Here is an 18134-nt window from a genome sequence, read left to right on the forward strand (position 1 = left end):
AATGTTCCGTCTGTGGAATCGGAAAGAAGTAGGGAGATTGTGGATGCCTTTCAAGAGGCTCTGCTCAGACAAATGGTGACGTAACCCACAAGGGAAAAAGCGATATTGGATCTGGTCCTCACAAATGGAGAGAATATCTCTAATGTTCGAGTGGGTGCTCACCTGGGAAGTAGCGATCATCAAACAGTTTGGTTTGATATAACGGCTAAAGTGGAGAGCGGCCGCACGAAACTTAAAGTCCTAGATTTCAAACGTACGGACTTTAATGCAATGGGAAAGTACCTGAAGAAAGAGCTGTTAGGATGGGAGGACATAAGAGAAGTGGAAAGACAGTGGTCTAAGCTGAAAGGAGCGATAAAAATGGCTACGGACCTTTATGTGAAGAAAATCAATAAAAACAAGAGAAAAAGGAAGCCGATATGGTTCTCCAACCTAGTGGCTGAGAAAATAAAGGCGAAAGAGTTGGAGTTCATGAAATATAAAAAAAACCCAAGAAGAGGAGAGCAGAAAGGACTACAGGGTGAAACTGAAAGAAGCCAAGAGAGAGATACGTTTGGCGAAGGCACAGGCGGAAGAACAAATGGCTAAAAATGTAAAAAAGGGAGATAAAAATTTTTTTTCAGATATATTAGTGAAAGGAGGAAGATAAAAAATGGAATTGCTAGGCTAAAAGATGCTGGGAACAAATATGTGGAGAGTGATGAGGAGAAAGCAAATGTGCTAAACAAATACTTCTGGTCTGTGTTCATAGAAGAAAATCCTGGAGAAGGACCGAGATTGTCTGGCAAAGTTACATGAGAAAATGGAGTAGATTCTGCGCCGTTCACGGAGGAGGGTGTTTATGAGCAACTTGAAAAACTGAAGGTGGACAAAGCGATGGGACCAGACGGGATCCATCCCAGGATACTAAGGGAGCTCAGAGAGGTTCTGGCGAGTCCTATTAAAGACTTGTTCAACAAATCTCTGGAGACGGGAGTGATTCCTGTGGATTGGAGGAGAGCGGATGTGGTCCCTATTCATAAAAGTGGTCACAGGGATGAAGCAGGAAACTACAGGCCGGTGAGCCTCACTTCAGTTGTTGGAAAAATAATGGAAGTGTTGCTGAAAGAAAGGATAGTGTACTTCCTTGAATCTAATGGGTTACAGGATCCGAGGCAACATGGCTTTACAAAAGGTAAATCGTGCCAAACGAACCTGATTGAATTTTTTGATTGGGTGACCAGAGAGCTGGATCGAGGACATATGCTAGATGTAATTTACTTAGATTTCAGCAAAACCTTTGACACAGTTCCTCATAGGAGGCTGTTGAACAAACTTGAAGGGCTGAAGTTAGGACCCAAGTGGTGAACTGGGTCAGAAACTGGCTGTCGGACAGAAGCCAGAGGGTGGTGGTTAATGGAAGTCGCTCAAAGGAAGGAAAGGTGACTAGTGGAGTCCCTCAGGGTTCGGTGCTGGGGCCAATCCTGTTCAATATGTTTGTGAGTGACATTGCTGAAGGGTTAGAAGGAAAAGTGTGCCTTTTTGCAGATGATACCAAGATTTGTAACAGAATAGACACCGAAGAGGGAGTGGAAAATATGAAAAACTATCTGCAAAAGTTAGAGGAATGGTCTAATGCCTGGCAACTAAAATTCAATGCAAAGAAATGCAGAGTAATGCATTTGGGGATTAATAATAGAAAGGAACCGTTTATGCTGGGAGGAGAGAAGCTGATATGCACGGACGGGGAGAGGGACCTTGGGGTTATAGTGTCCGAAGATCTAAAGGCAAAAAAACAGTGTGACAAGGCAGTGGCTGCTGCCAGAAAGATGCTGGGATGTATAAAGAGAGGCGTAGTCAGTAGAAGGAAGAAGGTGTTGATGCCCCTGTACAGGTCATTGGTGAGGCCCCACTTGGAGTATTGTGTTCAGTTTTGGAGACCGTATCTGGCGAAAGACGTAAGAAGACTTGAGGCGGTCCAGAGGAGGGCGACGAAAATGATAGGAGGCTTGTGCCAGAAGACGTATGAGGAGAGACTGGAAGCCCTGAATATGTATACCCTAGAGGAAAGGAGAGACAGGGGAGATATGATTCAGACGTTCAAATACTTGAAGGGTATTAACGTAGAACAAAATCTTTTCCAGAGAAAGGAAAATGGTAAAACCAGAGGACATAATTTGAGGTTGAGGGGTGGTAGATTCAGGGGCAATGTTAGGAAATTCTACTTTACGGAGAGGGTAGTGGATGCCTGGAATGCGCTCCCGAGAGAGGTGGTGGAGAGTAAAACTGTGACTGAGTTCAAAGAAGCGTGGGATGAACACAGAAGATTTAGAATCAGAAAATAATATTAAATATTGAACTAGGCCAGTTACTTGGCAGACTTGCACGGTCTGTGTCTGTGTATGGCCGTTTGGTGGAGGATGGGCAGGGGAGGGCTTCAATGGCTGGGAGGGTGTAGATGGGCTGGAGTAAGTCTTAACAGAGATTTCGGCAGTTGGAACCCAAGCACAGCACCAGGTAAAGCTTTGGATTCTTGCCTAGAAATAGCTAAGAAGAAAAAATTAAAAAAAAAAAAAATTTAAATTGAATCAGGTTGGGCAGACTGGATGGACCATTCGGGTCTTTATCTGCCGTCATCTACTATGTTACTATGAGCAGTTCTGTGGCTCCAACCAATTTTTTCCCCTCATGTCTGGGCCATCACTTCTCAGTTACAGTACCACAAATATAGAACGTGTTGCCAGCTTATATTAAGGAAGAAAAAAACACTTAGGTTCAAAGGAATGCGAAAATGTTGGTTATATAAGGACACTTTTGAGACCTGACTTACACGAAGCTATCCAACTCTCTTTAAAATAAATAAATTTTTTTACCCCCTTTATGTTTTGACCTTTGTCTTTCTTTTCTATATTTATTGTAGTTCCTCGTGCTCTCCTCTTGTATAGGTTGTCTTTAATGTATTTAAATATGGTGGATTCCCCTTTTTTATTTGTATATCGCTTTAAATTATGATAGTGCGATTGAATCAAAATTTTAATAAAATTTAAACTTAATAATAAACCACTGGGAATTGCCAGAGGGATCCCTTTGAGTGTCTAAATCTATGGCCAAGCTGTTTTCAATGGTGCCAGATTTCCAGCAACTGTTTGTTCAGCCATAAAGTGGATTCGCTGGTGGCACAGGTCACTAAACCAACCTCCCTTCCTAGTGATGGATGGGTGATGTTAAAGGATCTTCAGGACCACAAAGAGGACTTGCTCCTCAAGAGTCAATTTCAAGTTTTGCCCTAGGAAATAAAGAGACAGCTGCATTTTCCTTTATGGCACGTGCTTGTCAAACTCACCTGTCTCTGACCTGATAAATGGGGAAGATACCCAAATACTTCTCTCTGGAGTGAATTATATTGCTGATGTTCTGTATGATCTTATCAGAGCTATGTGCAAGGTCTCAGCCTAAGATATTTCTGCCCGACAGCTCCTCTGGATCAGACAGTGGGCAGGAGATACCTCTAAAGTTGACCTGATGGCCAGTGTGATGGGCCCAGGTCTTTACTGGACAGCAGACCTCATACAGCCCAGAGTTCAGATTGGGGCAATTTTCAAGGCTCCCAAAGATTTTGTATTTATTCAGGAGGCCAACTGACAGAAAAACCCTTGCAGGACTGCAGAGATTCAGCAAAGCCAAGAGACAGCAAGCCTCAGACTCTTGCTCCTCTCCACCACTAAGGAAGCACTATGATGCCAGGCCAGAGACCAAGCTGCTCCAGATAGTGGGCAGACTGTCAGCTTTTTGGTTGGTCTGGTCTCAGATTGGTGCAGACTACTGAGTTCTAGACATAATCTGGGAGGGGTACAAAATCGAATTCTATGTACCCATGTTGGACCATTATTTAAGGTCTCCAACCAACTGGCTGGAGAGAGCCCTCAAAGTTCGGGCTATGATGTAAAGGCTACTGGCTCTCCATGCCATAGAGCCAGTCCCAGAAGCAGACTTGGGCTCAGGCAGATACTCCATATACTTCGTCTTGCCAAAGAAAGGCTCAGACTGCAGACTGATTTTAGATCTTGTCGGTCAATGTGGCTCTGAAAATAATGCACTTTCGCATGGAGACTTTGCAGTTGGTAGTAGCAGCAGTGGCGCCAGGGGAATTTATTGCTTCTCTTGATCTGACAGATTTTATGTACTGGAGCAGCATTGTCAGTTCTCCGCATTCCCCTTTGTCCTGGCCACAGCACTTCACATTTACCAAGGTGATGGTAGTGGTAGCAGCACACCTCCACAAAGCTAGGATTTAGGTGTACCCGTATTTGGACAATTGGCTCATCAGAGCTCTGTCCAGGGTGGAAGGCGAGCTGGTGGTTTTGAGAGTGGTGCAACTCCTCCAGGACTTGAGCTACATAATCACCTTCAAGAAGAGACAGCTGAAACCAACTCAGTGCCTGATTCAAAAGGAGCTCAGTGCCTGGAGTACCTAGGAGTCTTGTCCGACATGGCCTTGGACCAAGTTTTTCTTCCAGAGTCACGCAGACTGAAGCTTTAGAAGCTGTTTTTGGAGCTGCTCCCATGGCGTGGCATTATCTGCAGGTCTTGGGGGGGGGGGGGGGGTCGGGGTCGATGGCAGCGACCATAGAGATGGTTCCTTGGATCAGAGCACACATTGCATCTCTCCAAGACTCTTCTTTCTTGCTGGTCCCCTCAGTTGCACTCATTATAACAGTTACCTACAGTTTCAAGTTTCTTTATTTTTGATATACCATTTATCATACAGGTATCTAAACGATTTACAATAAAATGTAATATATATTAAAAAAAAGTAAAAACTTATCTAAATTAAGAAAATGGGGAACATTAGGTGAGGATGGGAAGGAGAGATTAATAAATACATCAAAATTAAAATAACAAGAGGAAAATGGGAAAGGGAAGTATAAAGAGCAGTCTGCAATAGTGGCTGTGGTCAGCTACTCTTTCCAGGGATATGCCTTTCCCATCTTTTCCTGGGAGATACTACTGACCGATGCTAGTCTTTAAGGTGGTTGTAGTCACTGCAACGGACACCCTGTCCAGGGGTGTTGGACTCTGGTGCAACAGAAGTGATCCATAAATCGCCTGGAACTCAGAGCCATCTGTCTAGTGCTTCAGGCACTTGAAAAATCTCAAGAAGGAAAAGCAGAGTCTTCTTGGACAATGTGACAGCAGTAGCATATGTGAACAAGCAAGGAGGCATCAGAAGTGCACCACTGCAGGCTCTCTAGCCACGCATATAGCAGGAGTGGAAAATGGGCAGGCCAACTTTCTCAATCTGCAGACTCAACCCAGAGGAATGGTCACTTTCTCCACAGGTGTTACAGTTGGCGGTGGTGGCCTCCACAGATGGATCTGATGGTTTATGTGCTTAACATCGATGCCTCATTTTTACAGCCAAAGATTCAAACTCAGGAGAGAGGGGTTGAACGCCTTAATTCAACCGTGGTCGAAGAACGAGCTCTTGTACACGTTTCCCCCATGGCCCATGCTCGTTCGAACCAGATCGCAATTCATCCAAGCTTGGTACTCCTAGAGACACTTGATTGGCTTCACAAACCATGGTATGCAAAACTAGTCCATCTCCAGAGGGATGAAGGCCTCAGACTTTCGATGCAAGTGGATCTTCTCACTCAGAGATAGGTTCTTTTAGAGAATTTGGAACAATGGGCTTACGGCATGGCTCTCGAGTGAGCAGCTCCAACAAGCAAGGGTTATTCAGGCGTGTGATTGTTACCATGTTGCTCAGAAGCCTTCCACAGTGGTAGCTTATGTTTAGGCCTGGAAGTCCTTTCATCACTGGCATGTGGTGATATAGAGCCATGGCGAAATTAGATTTCTGTAGTCCTGGACTTTTTGCAGGAGGGACTTCTGAAGGGGGCTCTCAGTGGGTTCTCTCAAGGTGCAGATAACAGGCCTTTCCTATTTCCAAGCACAGGGGGAAAGAGGCTTCTTAGCCTCTCACCCTGTCGCTCTGTTCATTAAAGGGGCTCTGTGGTTGCACCCTCCAGTGTATTTCTTTCCCTTCCTGGAACCTTAACATGCAGTTGTAAGGGCTCAATACTCATCCATATGAGTCCTTAAGGGAAGCTGTCCTTTTGGATCTTACAACACCCCTCCCTCCGGCCCCTCTCCCCTGTACCTTGAATTAGATGGCTGACCGGAGGGATGCCGACTCCCTCCAGCCAGCTGGCCTGCTTCTTCAAAATGGGCCTTCCCTACCCTGGTGCATCCTGGGATACAGCAGGGAGAGGCCTATGGCTGATTGGCCTGGATGCCTAAGGCCCAGCCTATGAGCCTTACAGGCCAATCAGAGCCTTAGGCCCCTTCCCGGTGCTTCCCAGGATGCAGCGGGGAGGGGAAGGCCCATTTTGTCTAATTGTCTACCTCATTATTTTAATTGTGTGTAAAAATATGTTTATATTTTATTAATTTTTGTATCTCGCTTAGTAAAACTAAATAAGCGATTCATCAAAGTCCAATAAAAACTGTGGCAAACCCCCTTTCAGTGGCAGTGGGAGAAAATGGGCATCTCTTCTGCCACTGAAAGGGGGTTTGCTCGGCAGCAGGGCAGAGTGGGCATCTTTCCCGCTTTTGGGGGGGTTTGCTCGGCAGCAGGAGAGAGTAGGCCATCTCCCGCTGTTGTGTTTTTTGTTTTGTTTCTTTTTGCATTTATTCTGCACAAGTGCCCATTGCTATCACTTTTTTAAATTCGATAGCAGCCTGTCATTTTTTTAACTTGTTTTCTAGGCCTGAGTGGAGTGGACAAATCCTTGAGTTGATAACCATGTAGAAACAACATTAAACAGTTCTCCAGCTGTAACAGATCTGAAGTATCAGGGGCAATTGAAAATACCAAAATAGACTCTGTGGGCTTTATTTCTAAGCCTAGCCAGGGAAACTAGCTCTCTTTCCTGACCATAGTCAGGTTCAGTACCTCTCCCTCCCAACTTTTAAAACACATTCAGCAAATGGTCACATATAGCAAACAGCCCCAGAGATCTCAGTAACACATGCAGAGCACAAGTTACCGATTGTCAAACCCGCTCCCTCCCCCCCCCCCCCAAAAAAAAAAAAGATTCTCTATTTGTCTTAAATCCATAACATCCACTCAATTGGAGTTTATTTCTTGAGGACCTAGTAGACAATCCATAGCCTTTTCTTGATCTCTTTCCCAGGGAACAGGCTAGTGGGAGGAACTTCCTGATACATATGCCTTTCAGTTGCCCCTAATCTTAGGACAGTTTTGTTTCAACTTCAGGCTAACTTAGGCAGCAGAAAACTGGTGCACCTGCACTGTCCATACAGTAAGTCCCTCCCATATCCCGACTGGCCTCTTGAATCTTTCCTTCTCTCCTTGGGGCTTGGCGGCTGCCAGCTAGATGTAGTGAAAAAATAGGAGAAAGGAGGCTCTTTTTGCTTGCCACACAGCATGTACCAGAAGGTAAGGTGATCGGTGTGACCTGAGCTGACCTCTACTGGTGCATTTGTGATAATCATCGGCACTGACTGAGTCCACCCATCAGTGGCATACCTAGCATATTTGACACCCAGGGCCAATTATTTTTTTTTTCCAACTCCATTTTTAAACACCCTCTTTTCTATATGAAAAAAAATATTTTTAGTAGTAATCCACGAGTCACACCTAGGAAAAGGAAGCATCTTAACCTTTGCAGTAAGCACTAGAACATCATTACACCCAATGTAAAACTAAACAAGCCAGATTCGTACAGATCAGTTCTGCACAGTCAGTGCCAACAGCAAAGAAGAGTAGAGAATAGAGAATCCAGTAGAGAATAAGTAACTGTAAACTAAAATTAGAATATGTAGACAGCAATGAAACTGCACCCTAAGAAGCCAGATTCTGCATAGAATGCAGCACCACATAAACAGTACTGTGCAAAATATAAAAACAGCAGATGTAAATTTGAAAAGACTGACAAAATACCAATCATAACAGAAACAAAACAAAAATGGAAAATAAGATACCCTGTTATTGGACATATCCATTTTTCTATTAGCTTTCAGAGATCAAAATCTCCTTCCTCAGGTCAGTACTGCTCCTGCTCTGAGGAAGGGGATTTTGGTCTCTTAAAGCTAGTTAAAAATGTATTAAAATTAGTCTAATAAAAAGATCACCTTATTTCCATTTTCTAACTATAAACATTTATCAACACAGCTGTAAAAGCAAACTTACTTACAGTTGTTATCCAGGGATAGCAGACAGCTATTCTCACATATGGGTGATGTCATCCACGGAGCCCGGATGCGGACAGCCTTGCAAGCAGACTTGCATGTAGAAACTCAGAAGTTTCGAGTCTGCCACACCGTGCATGCCCAGCAGAGGGCAAGTTTCCTCCATTCAGCTAGCTAGCAGAGAAGCCAACCAGGGGTGTTGTGAGAATAGCTGCCTGCTGTCCCTGGATAACAACTGTTACGGTAAGTAACTGTGCTTTATCCCACGACAAGCAGGCAGCATATTCTCAACATGTGGGTGACCTCCGAGCTAACCAGCATGGGATGGCAACTTAGGAGAATAAATTTTGTAATACTCTCTGGCCAAAATGGCCATCCCGTCTGGAGAAGACATCCAGACAATAATGAGAGGTGAAAGTATGAACCGAGGACCAGGTAGCAGCTTTGCAAATTCCTCAAAAGGAGTGGATCTGAGGAAAGCTACAGAAGCCACCATGGCTCTGACTTTGTGGGCTGTGACTCGACTCTGTAGATGCAGTCCAGACTGGGCATAACAGAAATAGATACAAGCAGCCATCCAGTTGGAGATGGTACACTTAGAAATTGGATGTCCCAACTTGTTTGGATCGAAGGAGACAAAAAGTTGAGGAGCAGATCTGTGTTGTTTGGTGCAGCCCAAGTAGAAGGCCAAAGCACGCTTACAGTTCACAGTATGAAGAACTGCTTCTCCAGGATGAGAATGAGGTCTTGGAAAAAACACTGGAAGTACAATGGATTGATTGAGATGAAATTCTGAAAAACACTTTAGACAAGAATTTAGGTTGCGTACGGAGGACCACCTTGTCATGATGGAATACTGTGAAAGGTGGATCAGCAACTAAAGCTTGCAGCTCGCTGACTCTTCGAGCAGATGTGAGGGCAATGAGAAACACCACTTTCCAAGTGAGATATTTCAGATGAGCTGTAGACATTGGTTCAAACAGAGGCTTCATCAACTGAGCAAGAACAAGATTGAGATCCCAAACCACTGGAGGTGGTTTGAGAGGAGGTTTGACATTGAAAAGTCCTTTTATAAATTTGGAAACCACCGGATGAGCAGAGAGGGGTTTCCCTTCAATAGGCTGATGGAAAGCAGCAATTGCACTGAGATGGACTCGGATAAATGTAAATAAGTGCAAAAGATAATCCAGAACAGAAGATAAGGAGGAATCTTGAGACTCCTTGTCATGAGATGCACCACGTAGAAAATCTAGTCCATTTTTGGTGATAGCATTGTCTAGTGGCAGACTTTCTAGAAGCCTATAAAATGTCTCGTACAGGTTGAGAAAACTGAAGAGGAGTTATGTTGAGAGGTACCAAGCTGTCAGGTGTAGAGACTGCAGGTTGGGATGAAGTAGAGACCCTTGACTCTGTGTAAGCAGAGATGGAAAAACTGGTAGAAGGTATGACTCCCTGCTGCTGAGTTGAAGTAGAATGGAGTACCAGGGTTGTCTCGGCCACCGAGGAGCTATCAGAATCATGGGGGCATAATCGTTCTTCAGCTTGACAAGAGTCTTGAGGATAAGAGGGAATGCATATAGGAAGAGATTTGTCCCTTCCAATAGAAAAGCATCTGCCTCGAGGTGATGAGGAGAGTATGTCCTGGAGCAGAACTGAGGCAGTTTGTGATTGTGGGGAGATGCAAAGAGATCTATCTGAAGAGTTCCCCACTGAGAAAAAATGTGATGTAGAGGCGAGGAATTGAGTGGCCATTTGTGAAGTTGCAGAAGACTCAATTTGTCTGCTAAACAGTTTTTTGCCCCTTGAATGTAGATAGCTTTCAAGAAGGTGTTGTGAAGGATTGCCCAATTCCAAACTTCAGAGCTTCTTGGCAAAGAGGGAGAGATCCCGTTCCTCCCTGCTTATTAATATAGTACATGGCGACTTAGTTGTCCGTCCAAATGAGAACTAACTGGTCGTGAAAATGTTGAAAAGCTTTGAGAGCACTGAAGATCGATTTGAGTTCCAACAGATTGATATGACACTAACGATCCATGCTGGACCAATGGCCTTGAATATGGAGACCGTTGCGGTGAGCCCCCCAAGTGTAGGCCGAGGAATCTGTCGTGAGGACCTTCTGATGAGGTGGCTTCTGAAACAGTAAACCTCTGGAGAGATTGGAAGAGAGCATCCACCAGTGAAGAGACTGCCTCAACGAAGGAGTGATTGTAATGTGTCGAGAGAATGTTTCGCAAGCCTGTATCCACTGAGATGCCAGGGTCTACTGAGGAATTTTGAGGTGAAGTTTGGCAAAAGGAGTCACATGAACTGTCGAGGCCATGTGACCTAGTAGTACCATCATGTGTCTCGCTGAGAGTGAAGAGTGGGAAGACACTTTGTGACAGAGCTGAAGAAGAGCATCCATATGTTGTTGAGGAAGGAATGTTCTGAGTTGTACAGTATCCAGAACAGCTCCGATGAACTGTAGATTCTGAGAGGGCTGAAGGTGAGATTTGGGAAAATTGATTTCAAATCCCAAGCTTTGTAGGAACCATTTAGTCCGTTGGGTCACTACAAGATGTTGAATCTTTGATGGGCCAGTCGTCTAGGTAGGGAAACACCTGAAGACCATGGTTCCTTAGAACTGCTGCTACAACCACAAGGCATTTGGTGAACACTCTGGGAGATGATGCCAGGCCAAAGGGTAGCACTCTGTATTGAAAATGCAGATTCCCCATCTGAAATCTGAGGTACTGATGGGAAGCTGGATGAATGGGATTGTGAGTGTAAGCTTCCTTGAGATCTAGAGAACATAACCAATCGTTCTGATCTAGAAGGGGATAGAGGGATGCCAGGGATAGCATGCAAAATTTTTCTTTGACTAAAAATTTGTTGAGAGCCCTGAGATCCAAAATGGGTCGCAGACCACCCATCTTTTTCAGAACTAGGGAGTAAAACCCCCTGCTCTGCTGTTCCAGAGGAACTTCCTCGATGGCACGGAGATGAAGCAGAGCTTGAGCTTCCTGAAAAAGGGCAGTCTGGGATGGATTGGAAGGATACTCTCTTGGAGGAAGCTCTGGTGGAACCTGAGTGAAATGAAGATAGTATCCTTCCCTGATTGACAGCACCCAGAGGACAGATGTAATGGTCTCCCATTGATGGTAAAAATGATGGAGACGACCTCCAATGGGGGGAGGGAGGACAGAGGCAGAATGATGGAGGTTATGCTGTTTGAGACAGTCAAAAAGGCTAAGCAGCCTTAGGTGCAGCAGAAGGCTGAGGTTTCTTTTGCTTCTGCTGCTGTTGTTTCTTGGGGGGTGCTTGAGTGTAAGGAGCTGCCCTTGGAGGATAATGCCTCTGGCAGGATGGAAGAGGTCGAGAAGATTTTGCAGGAGCTGGCTTGGGCTTTGTTCTGACAATTGAAGCAAACGATTTCTCATGCTCAGATAACTTCTTGGTGGCAGCCTCTATGGATTCATCAAAGAGGTCATTGCCTTCACTAGGAATATTAGCCAGACGGTCCTGAAGATTGGAGTCCATATCAATGGTGCGAAGCCAGGCCAGGAGGCGCATCGCTACTGAGAAAGCAGTGACCCTGGAAGAAAGTTCAAAGGCATCATAAAATGACTAGAGAAGATGTAACCTGAGTTGCACCAAGGTAGCAGTGACTTGTTGAAACTCTAAATGTCTAAGTTGATTCAGGTTTTTTGTAAAACCTGGAAGGATATCAATCAGGAACTTAAAATAAGTAATGAAGATAAAATTATAGTTGAGGACTCTGGAAGCTATCATGGAATTCTGATAAAGGCAATGGCCAAACTTGTCCATGGTCTTACCCTCTCTTCCAGGAGGTACTGTGGCATAGACTCTGGAAGGATGGGTCCTCTTCAATAAGGATTCCACAAGGAGGGATTGGTGAGATAGTTGTGAATTCTCAAAACCCTTGCAATGTAGAGTTCTATACCTCGATTCCAATTTGCCTGGAACAGCAGGTATAGCATAAGGAGTCTCCAGATTTCGTTTGAAAGTTTGAGACAGAAGCCTGTTAAGAGGAAGCTTAAGTGACTCTGCAGGAGGTTGAGGCAGATGCATTTCTTCTAAATACTCCTTAGAGTATTTAGAACCAGCGTCCCATTTAAGATCCAGGTCGTCAGCCATTTAATGAAGGAAGGAGGAAAAGGACAATTGATCTGTCAGAACATGGCCTCGAGAAGGACTCGATGATCTCGAGGCACCTCGAGTGGAGAATGAAGGCAAAGCCTCTCTGGAGTATTGGTAGCCCAAGGAATAGACAGACTTAGAGGAGGCATTGGAAGTAGTTGAGTCCTTGGGGTCTGCAATTGGTGACTTTGATCGAGGAGTTGGAAGCTTCAAAGAGCTGGAGGGCCTGGACGAGGAAAGCTTTTCTCTGGAAGAAGACCTGCGCCTCGATGAGGGCCTCGATTGACGAGAGTGCTGCCTAGAAGCAGGTCTTGGGTAAGACTGAGGAGACTTCGCCCTATGTCTGGAAATGAGAAATGCTGCTGGTGAATGAATAGGGCTAGAAGCTGTAGATCGAAACCCCATAGACTCAGTGGTTTGGATCGAGGAATCTCGAAGCACTCCCAAAGACTCGACTCCTTGCATAGAGTGTGTAGATTCCAGACCAGACACTCGCAAAGACTCGACTCCTTGCACAGTGTGTAGATTCCAGACCAGACACTCGCAAAGACTCAACTCCTTGCATAGTGTGTAGACTCAGCTCGAGGCACAGGCAGGGACTCAACCTCGTGTGAGACTGCTAATTGCCCAGACTGGATTGTAGGAAGCAGAGTCGAGGCAGGACCGTATTTGCTCAGTAACTGAACAAATTGCTGCTCTAACATAGTCTGGAGAGAAGCCTGCAATTGTGGATCCGAGTCTGAAACTGGACCACTTGCTGAGACTAAAGGCTCCGAGGTGGCGGTAGAAGCATGCTTCGACTTGGAGGAGGATTGATGCTTGGATATCTTGAGGACCACCGCAGGAACCTTTTGCTTAGGTATCTTACCTGAGGGAAGCTCAGGGGAAGATAAGGCAGGTGTACTCAAGGCCAAAGATGATCCAAACGAGGAAGGTCTGATGAGTCGAGGTTGGAGTTGTGGAAACAGGAGGACCCCACCATTGAAGTCTTGACAGAGTCAAAAATCGAGGTCGAGGGTGTAGCTGAAGAGTCCATCCTGAACAGCTTTTCCACTTGAACCTGATGAAGTTAAAGGGCTCGAGGTTGAAGAGTAGCATAGCGCGTGCACGACTTTGAACTATGGTCAGGCCAGAGACAGCGAAGACACCAGCGGTGTGGGTCCATGAGGGCAATCGCACGCTGGCACTGGCTACACTTCTTGAAGCCCGTGACTGGCCGGGACATAAGAAGGGAAGATAGCCGCTGCGAAGTCGAAGCCCGCAGGGTGCGGGCGCGTGACCTCTCCCGTCAATCAGCTGACGAAAAAATAAAACTTCTTTTTTTTTTTTACTAACAGAAAGAAAAAGACACAGTGACTCAGCTAAAAGAAAATAAACACAAACAGCGGTGAAGAGAAGGCATAAAGCGAACGAAGTTCAGCGCAGAGCGTCAAAGACAGACTTCTCGGCTCCGCGGAAAACTGAAAACAGAGGAGACTCGCTCTGTGCTGGGTGGGAAGGCACTCGCGCATGCGCGGTGCGGCAGATTCGAAACTTCTGAGTTTCTACAAGCAAGTCTGCTTGCGAGGCTGTCCACATCCAGGCTCCATGGATGACATCACCCATATGTGAGAATAGGCTGCCTGCTTGTCCTGGGATAACTTTATCATCAAGTACAAAAACAAACAAAAACTTTTATCTACTCGTACTTTGGTTGACTCTGGGGTTCTGCTTTCTTCATCTTCTCTTCACTCTCTCTTCTGTGCCCCTTCCATATGTCTTGGCCTTCTTTCTCTCCATTTCATCCAGCCTGAGCCCCCATCTTTCCTTGATCCAGCATTTCCCTTCTGTGTCTGTCAGTCACCATTCTACCTCTTTTCCAGCACCACCCTTCTATGTGTCTGTCTGGCACCATTCTACCTCTTTTCCAGCACCACCCTTATGTGTGTCTGTCAGTCACCATTCTACCTCTTTTCCAGCACCACCCTTCTGTGTGCCCATCTCACCAATGTCCCTCTTTTCCAGAATCTTCATTGTGTCCCTTTTCTTATCATCCCCCCATGTTCGCCATCTGCCTTCTCACTGTCCTTAACTTCCCCTTTTTTCAGCACTACCCCCCCTCCCCTTCAGCATTGCTTCCTCTGAGTGTCTCTATCACCTCTTCCCCTTTTCAGCATTGTCCCATCTGTATCCCCATCAACCCTCCATTTCAGTATTATTCCCCTCTGTGTGCCAATCTAGCCTCTTTCAACATTGCCTCCATCTGTAAACCCATCTACCCCCCTTTCAGCATGGCTCCCTCTGTGTTCCTATCTAACCCCTTTCAGCATTTCCCCTCTGTATCCCTAGCCTTATAGTTCCTGCTTGTCCCTTCACCCTCCCTCCACTCCAGCCCAGTTCATTATGACATCTTTCCTTTTGTTTCCCTCCCCTCTCTTTCTCTCCCTCCTCTCACAAGCTCTGCATCTGGCCTTCTCGTTTCCACCTGCACCCCCTTGGGCAACTCGGCAACACAGGTGATCAAGACAGGCTACCAGAAACAGGACTTTCCCTCTGCAAGATCCACCTAGGTGGAAACAGGAAGTTGAAACAAAGAGGTGGGACTCAGAGGGAAGGCCCCGATGCCGGCAGCCTGTCTTAAGCACTGCCATTGCTGAGTCACCAAAGAGGGTTGGCGGGAAGGGAGTGATGGTGCAGGTGGAAGAGAGAGGAAGGAGCTCCAGGGCATGAAGCCAACCCGGGCTGGCATGATTTCTTTTTCAGTGGTGCCACCCCTGCTCCCCCCCCAAAAAAAAAAAAAAAAAGGTGAAGACTTAACAAAAGAGGTAAATTAAAAAAGCCGCCCAGATGCCCAAGGGAGTCCTTAAAAAGAGGGCATGTCCAGGGAAACTCAGACATCTGGCAACCCCACTCATGCACCTGCTGGAGACTAATAACTGGCCATGGATTGCACAGGGTTCTTAAGTGATTAAATCATAGCTAAATAGTTCAGTCTCCATCTGCTTGTTAAACAGCACAAACCAAAGCATCTAAACTGGTTTGGTGAGATGATAAAGGAAGTATAAAATCTTAATATACACCACATGTCCTAATTGTATTTAGGAACTCAGCTGAAATAAAACTAGCCAGTAAAATTTTGACTGGTTAGATACTGGAAAACTTTTCAACTGAAATCCTACCTAAGAAGGGTCAGCTGAAAATTCTCCTAAAGTTAACAAGCTAAAATTAAGTAGTTTTCAGTTTTTTGGATACAGACCTGTTTGTACAAACTTCTCAACAGCAGCAGACATTTCTATATTATAACAGCCTTCCCACTCCTTAAGTTACAGGCCAAAATACAAGTACTGAAGGTTTAGAAGGATTAAAAATGAGATAAAATTTTATTTATTTATTAACTACAAAATACTGATTCTGCATGATTTGTTCTTTTTTTCTTTCTTTCTTTTAATCATCTGCCAAATTTGAAATATAGCTGTCTTGAAGTTCCACTCAGGCACAGTTTGGAAAAGGGGGGCAGATGGTAGGTGGTCATTCCAGTGGACAGCTGTAACCAGTGATCCAAAGAAGGTCTGCTACTACTCCCCAGTGCAAGTACAGAATGCTGACCACCACCAGAATGTGCATAATCTGATGGCTGTTGAACCAGTAGTCAAACTTGCCAGGCTTCCATCGCTCAGGGATGCGTGCAATGTTGATCATACCTCCAAGTAATGCCACAGCATCCATGATCAGATAACAATGGAGAGAGGATGGATGGCCTGAGCCAAGCCCCACCCAACGAAGAAAGAAGCAGAAGAAGCGGAAGAAGGCCTGCCAAGCAAAGGAGCATAGGCGGGTGATATTGCTGTGGGCGGTGATGGCACAGTAGATTGCATAACTGGATAGAGCAGTGTAGGAGAAGAGGGCCATGCTACGTGTTGAAGGGTAGCAGATCAGTGTGCAGTAAATTATGGGTAGGGCACCTGGAAAAAACAACAACAAAGCAGATGGTTATACATGATTATACAGTATCATATGGTAACAGGTACTCAGTTAAAAGCTATAGTCATAGAGAAATAGATTCCAAGACATAGTAGCAAAGTAACAGACTCACTGGTACAGATGTATAGTAGTAGGTTCAATTATGGTAATGCTCTGTTACAGTTACACAATACAGTAGTACCTTGGATTACGAGTATAATCCGTTCCAGGAGCATGCTCATAATCCAAAATGCTCGTTTATGAAAGCAAGTTTCCCCATAGGAAATAATGGAAACTCGCTTTGATGCGTGTCCCCCCCCCCCCCCCGAGAACCGGCATTGCTCCCCTCGAAGGCCCCCCCTGCGATCAGGCCCCCCCCCTGCGATCCGGCACCCTCCCTGCCTCGAACCGGCACCCCCCCCCGCCACGATCCGACTCCCCCCCGCCATGATTGGGCACCCCCCCGCCACGATCCGACCCCCCCGCCACGAACATGCTCAAGGCCTGCGAGTTCACGTTCACGTTCAGAACGTGAACTCGCAGGCCTTGAGCATGCTCAGATGCTCAAGGCCCAGCAGACGAGGGCCAATCTTCAAGAGTGCCCAGATGAGGGTAAGATGCGGCGGGGGGTGCCCAATCGTGTCGGGAGGGGGGCTCGGATCGTGTCGGGGGGGGGGGTGCCCAATCGTGTCGGGGGGGGTGTCGGATCATGGCGGGGGGGTGCCGGTTCGAGGCAGGGGGGGTGCCGGATTGCGGGGGAGGCGAGGGGGGGAGTGCTCATAAATCGAGCCATGCTCGGTTTCAGAGACACCGATTTTGCAAATGTTTTGCTCGTCTTGCAAAACACTTGCAAACCGGTGCACTCATAAACCGAGGTACCACTGTAGTAGCCTAAAATACTAAAATGGTATAGTGTGTGCATCAGAAGCACTGTGCGATGAGACTTATGTGAAACTAAATATGTTTACTCAGATTCTCATCTTCAGGAAACACCAAGCCACTCTGGTTTTCAAGATTTCTAAAATGAATATATATGAGACAAAATTTTATCTTGGGCATATTAATTGCTAGAATCCTGAAATCTTGACTGGCTGGGTATGGCCTGATGACCAGGTTGAGAACCCCTTCTATAAGGGAATGAAAATTCATTTCTTCATGGATATAAATAACACACAATAAACAAGAGCTATAAAGCTAAACGGAGGTAGATAAGGAAATATTTCTCACAGAATGGCAGCAGATACATGGAATATTTGGGCTTATGTGAAAGCCAAAATGTCAATATTCTAAAACTGACCAGACACATATACAGCTTTGGTTCTTAAGCCTATCCCCAAACAATGAGGTTTTCAAGATATTCACAATGGCTATGATAGATCTGTATGTATTTACTCCATTGCATTCAAAATTCTCTCATGCATTCATTGTGAATATCCTGCAAACCTGAGGGTTCCCCAGCACTGGCAAAGAGGATGTTTGAATAAACTGAGTGGTAGTACAGCCAAATGTGAATTTATGGGTTGGCCCACATATTTTCTCCCTGGACCCCCCTCCCCTTCATTAAAAATGAGTAAGAACATAAGAAACATAAGAACATAAGAAACGCCTTCACTGAAACAGACCTTTTTGGTCCATCTAGTCCGGTGACCCGCACACGCGGAGGCCAAGCCAGGTGTTCCCCGATGAAAACCTGTTTACCCGTATCCATCGATGTGATTTGCAAGAAGGTGTGCATCCAACTTGCCCTTGAAACCCAGAATGGTGGTCTCTGTCACAACCTCCTCCGGGAGAGCATTCCAAGCATCCACCACTCGCTGCGTGAAACAGAACTTCCTGGTATTTGTCCTGAGCCTATCGCC

General features: G+C 45.7%; 1 protein-coding gene across 1 annotated transcript in view; it reads right to left on the bottom strand.

Moving 5' to 3' along the window:
* Positions 1-15676: 15676 nt before the first annotated feature.
* PAQR4 (progestin and adipoQ receptor family member 4) overlaps positions 15677-18134 on the bottom strand; it is a 92168-nt gene continuing 89710 nt past the window's right edge. The window contains exon 3 of the mRNA XM_033944977.1: positions 15677-16277. Coding sequence (XP_033800868.1) covers positions 15844-16277 — 434 coding nt within the window. The 3' untranslated portion in view covers positions 15677-15843. The remainder of the gene's footprint in view (positions 16278-18134) is intronic.

Source organism: Geotrypetes seraphini, chromosome 5 (assembly GCF_902459505.1).
Source record: "Geotrypetes seraphini chromosome 5, aGeoSer1.1, whole genome shotgun sequence".
NCBI lineage: Eukaryota > Metazoa > Chordata > Amphibia > Gymnophiona > Dermophiidae > Geotrypetes > Geotrypetes seraphini.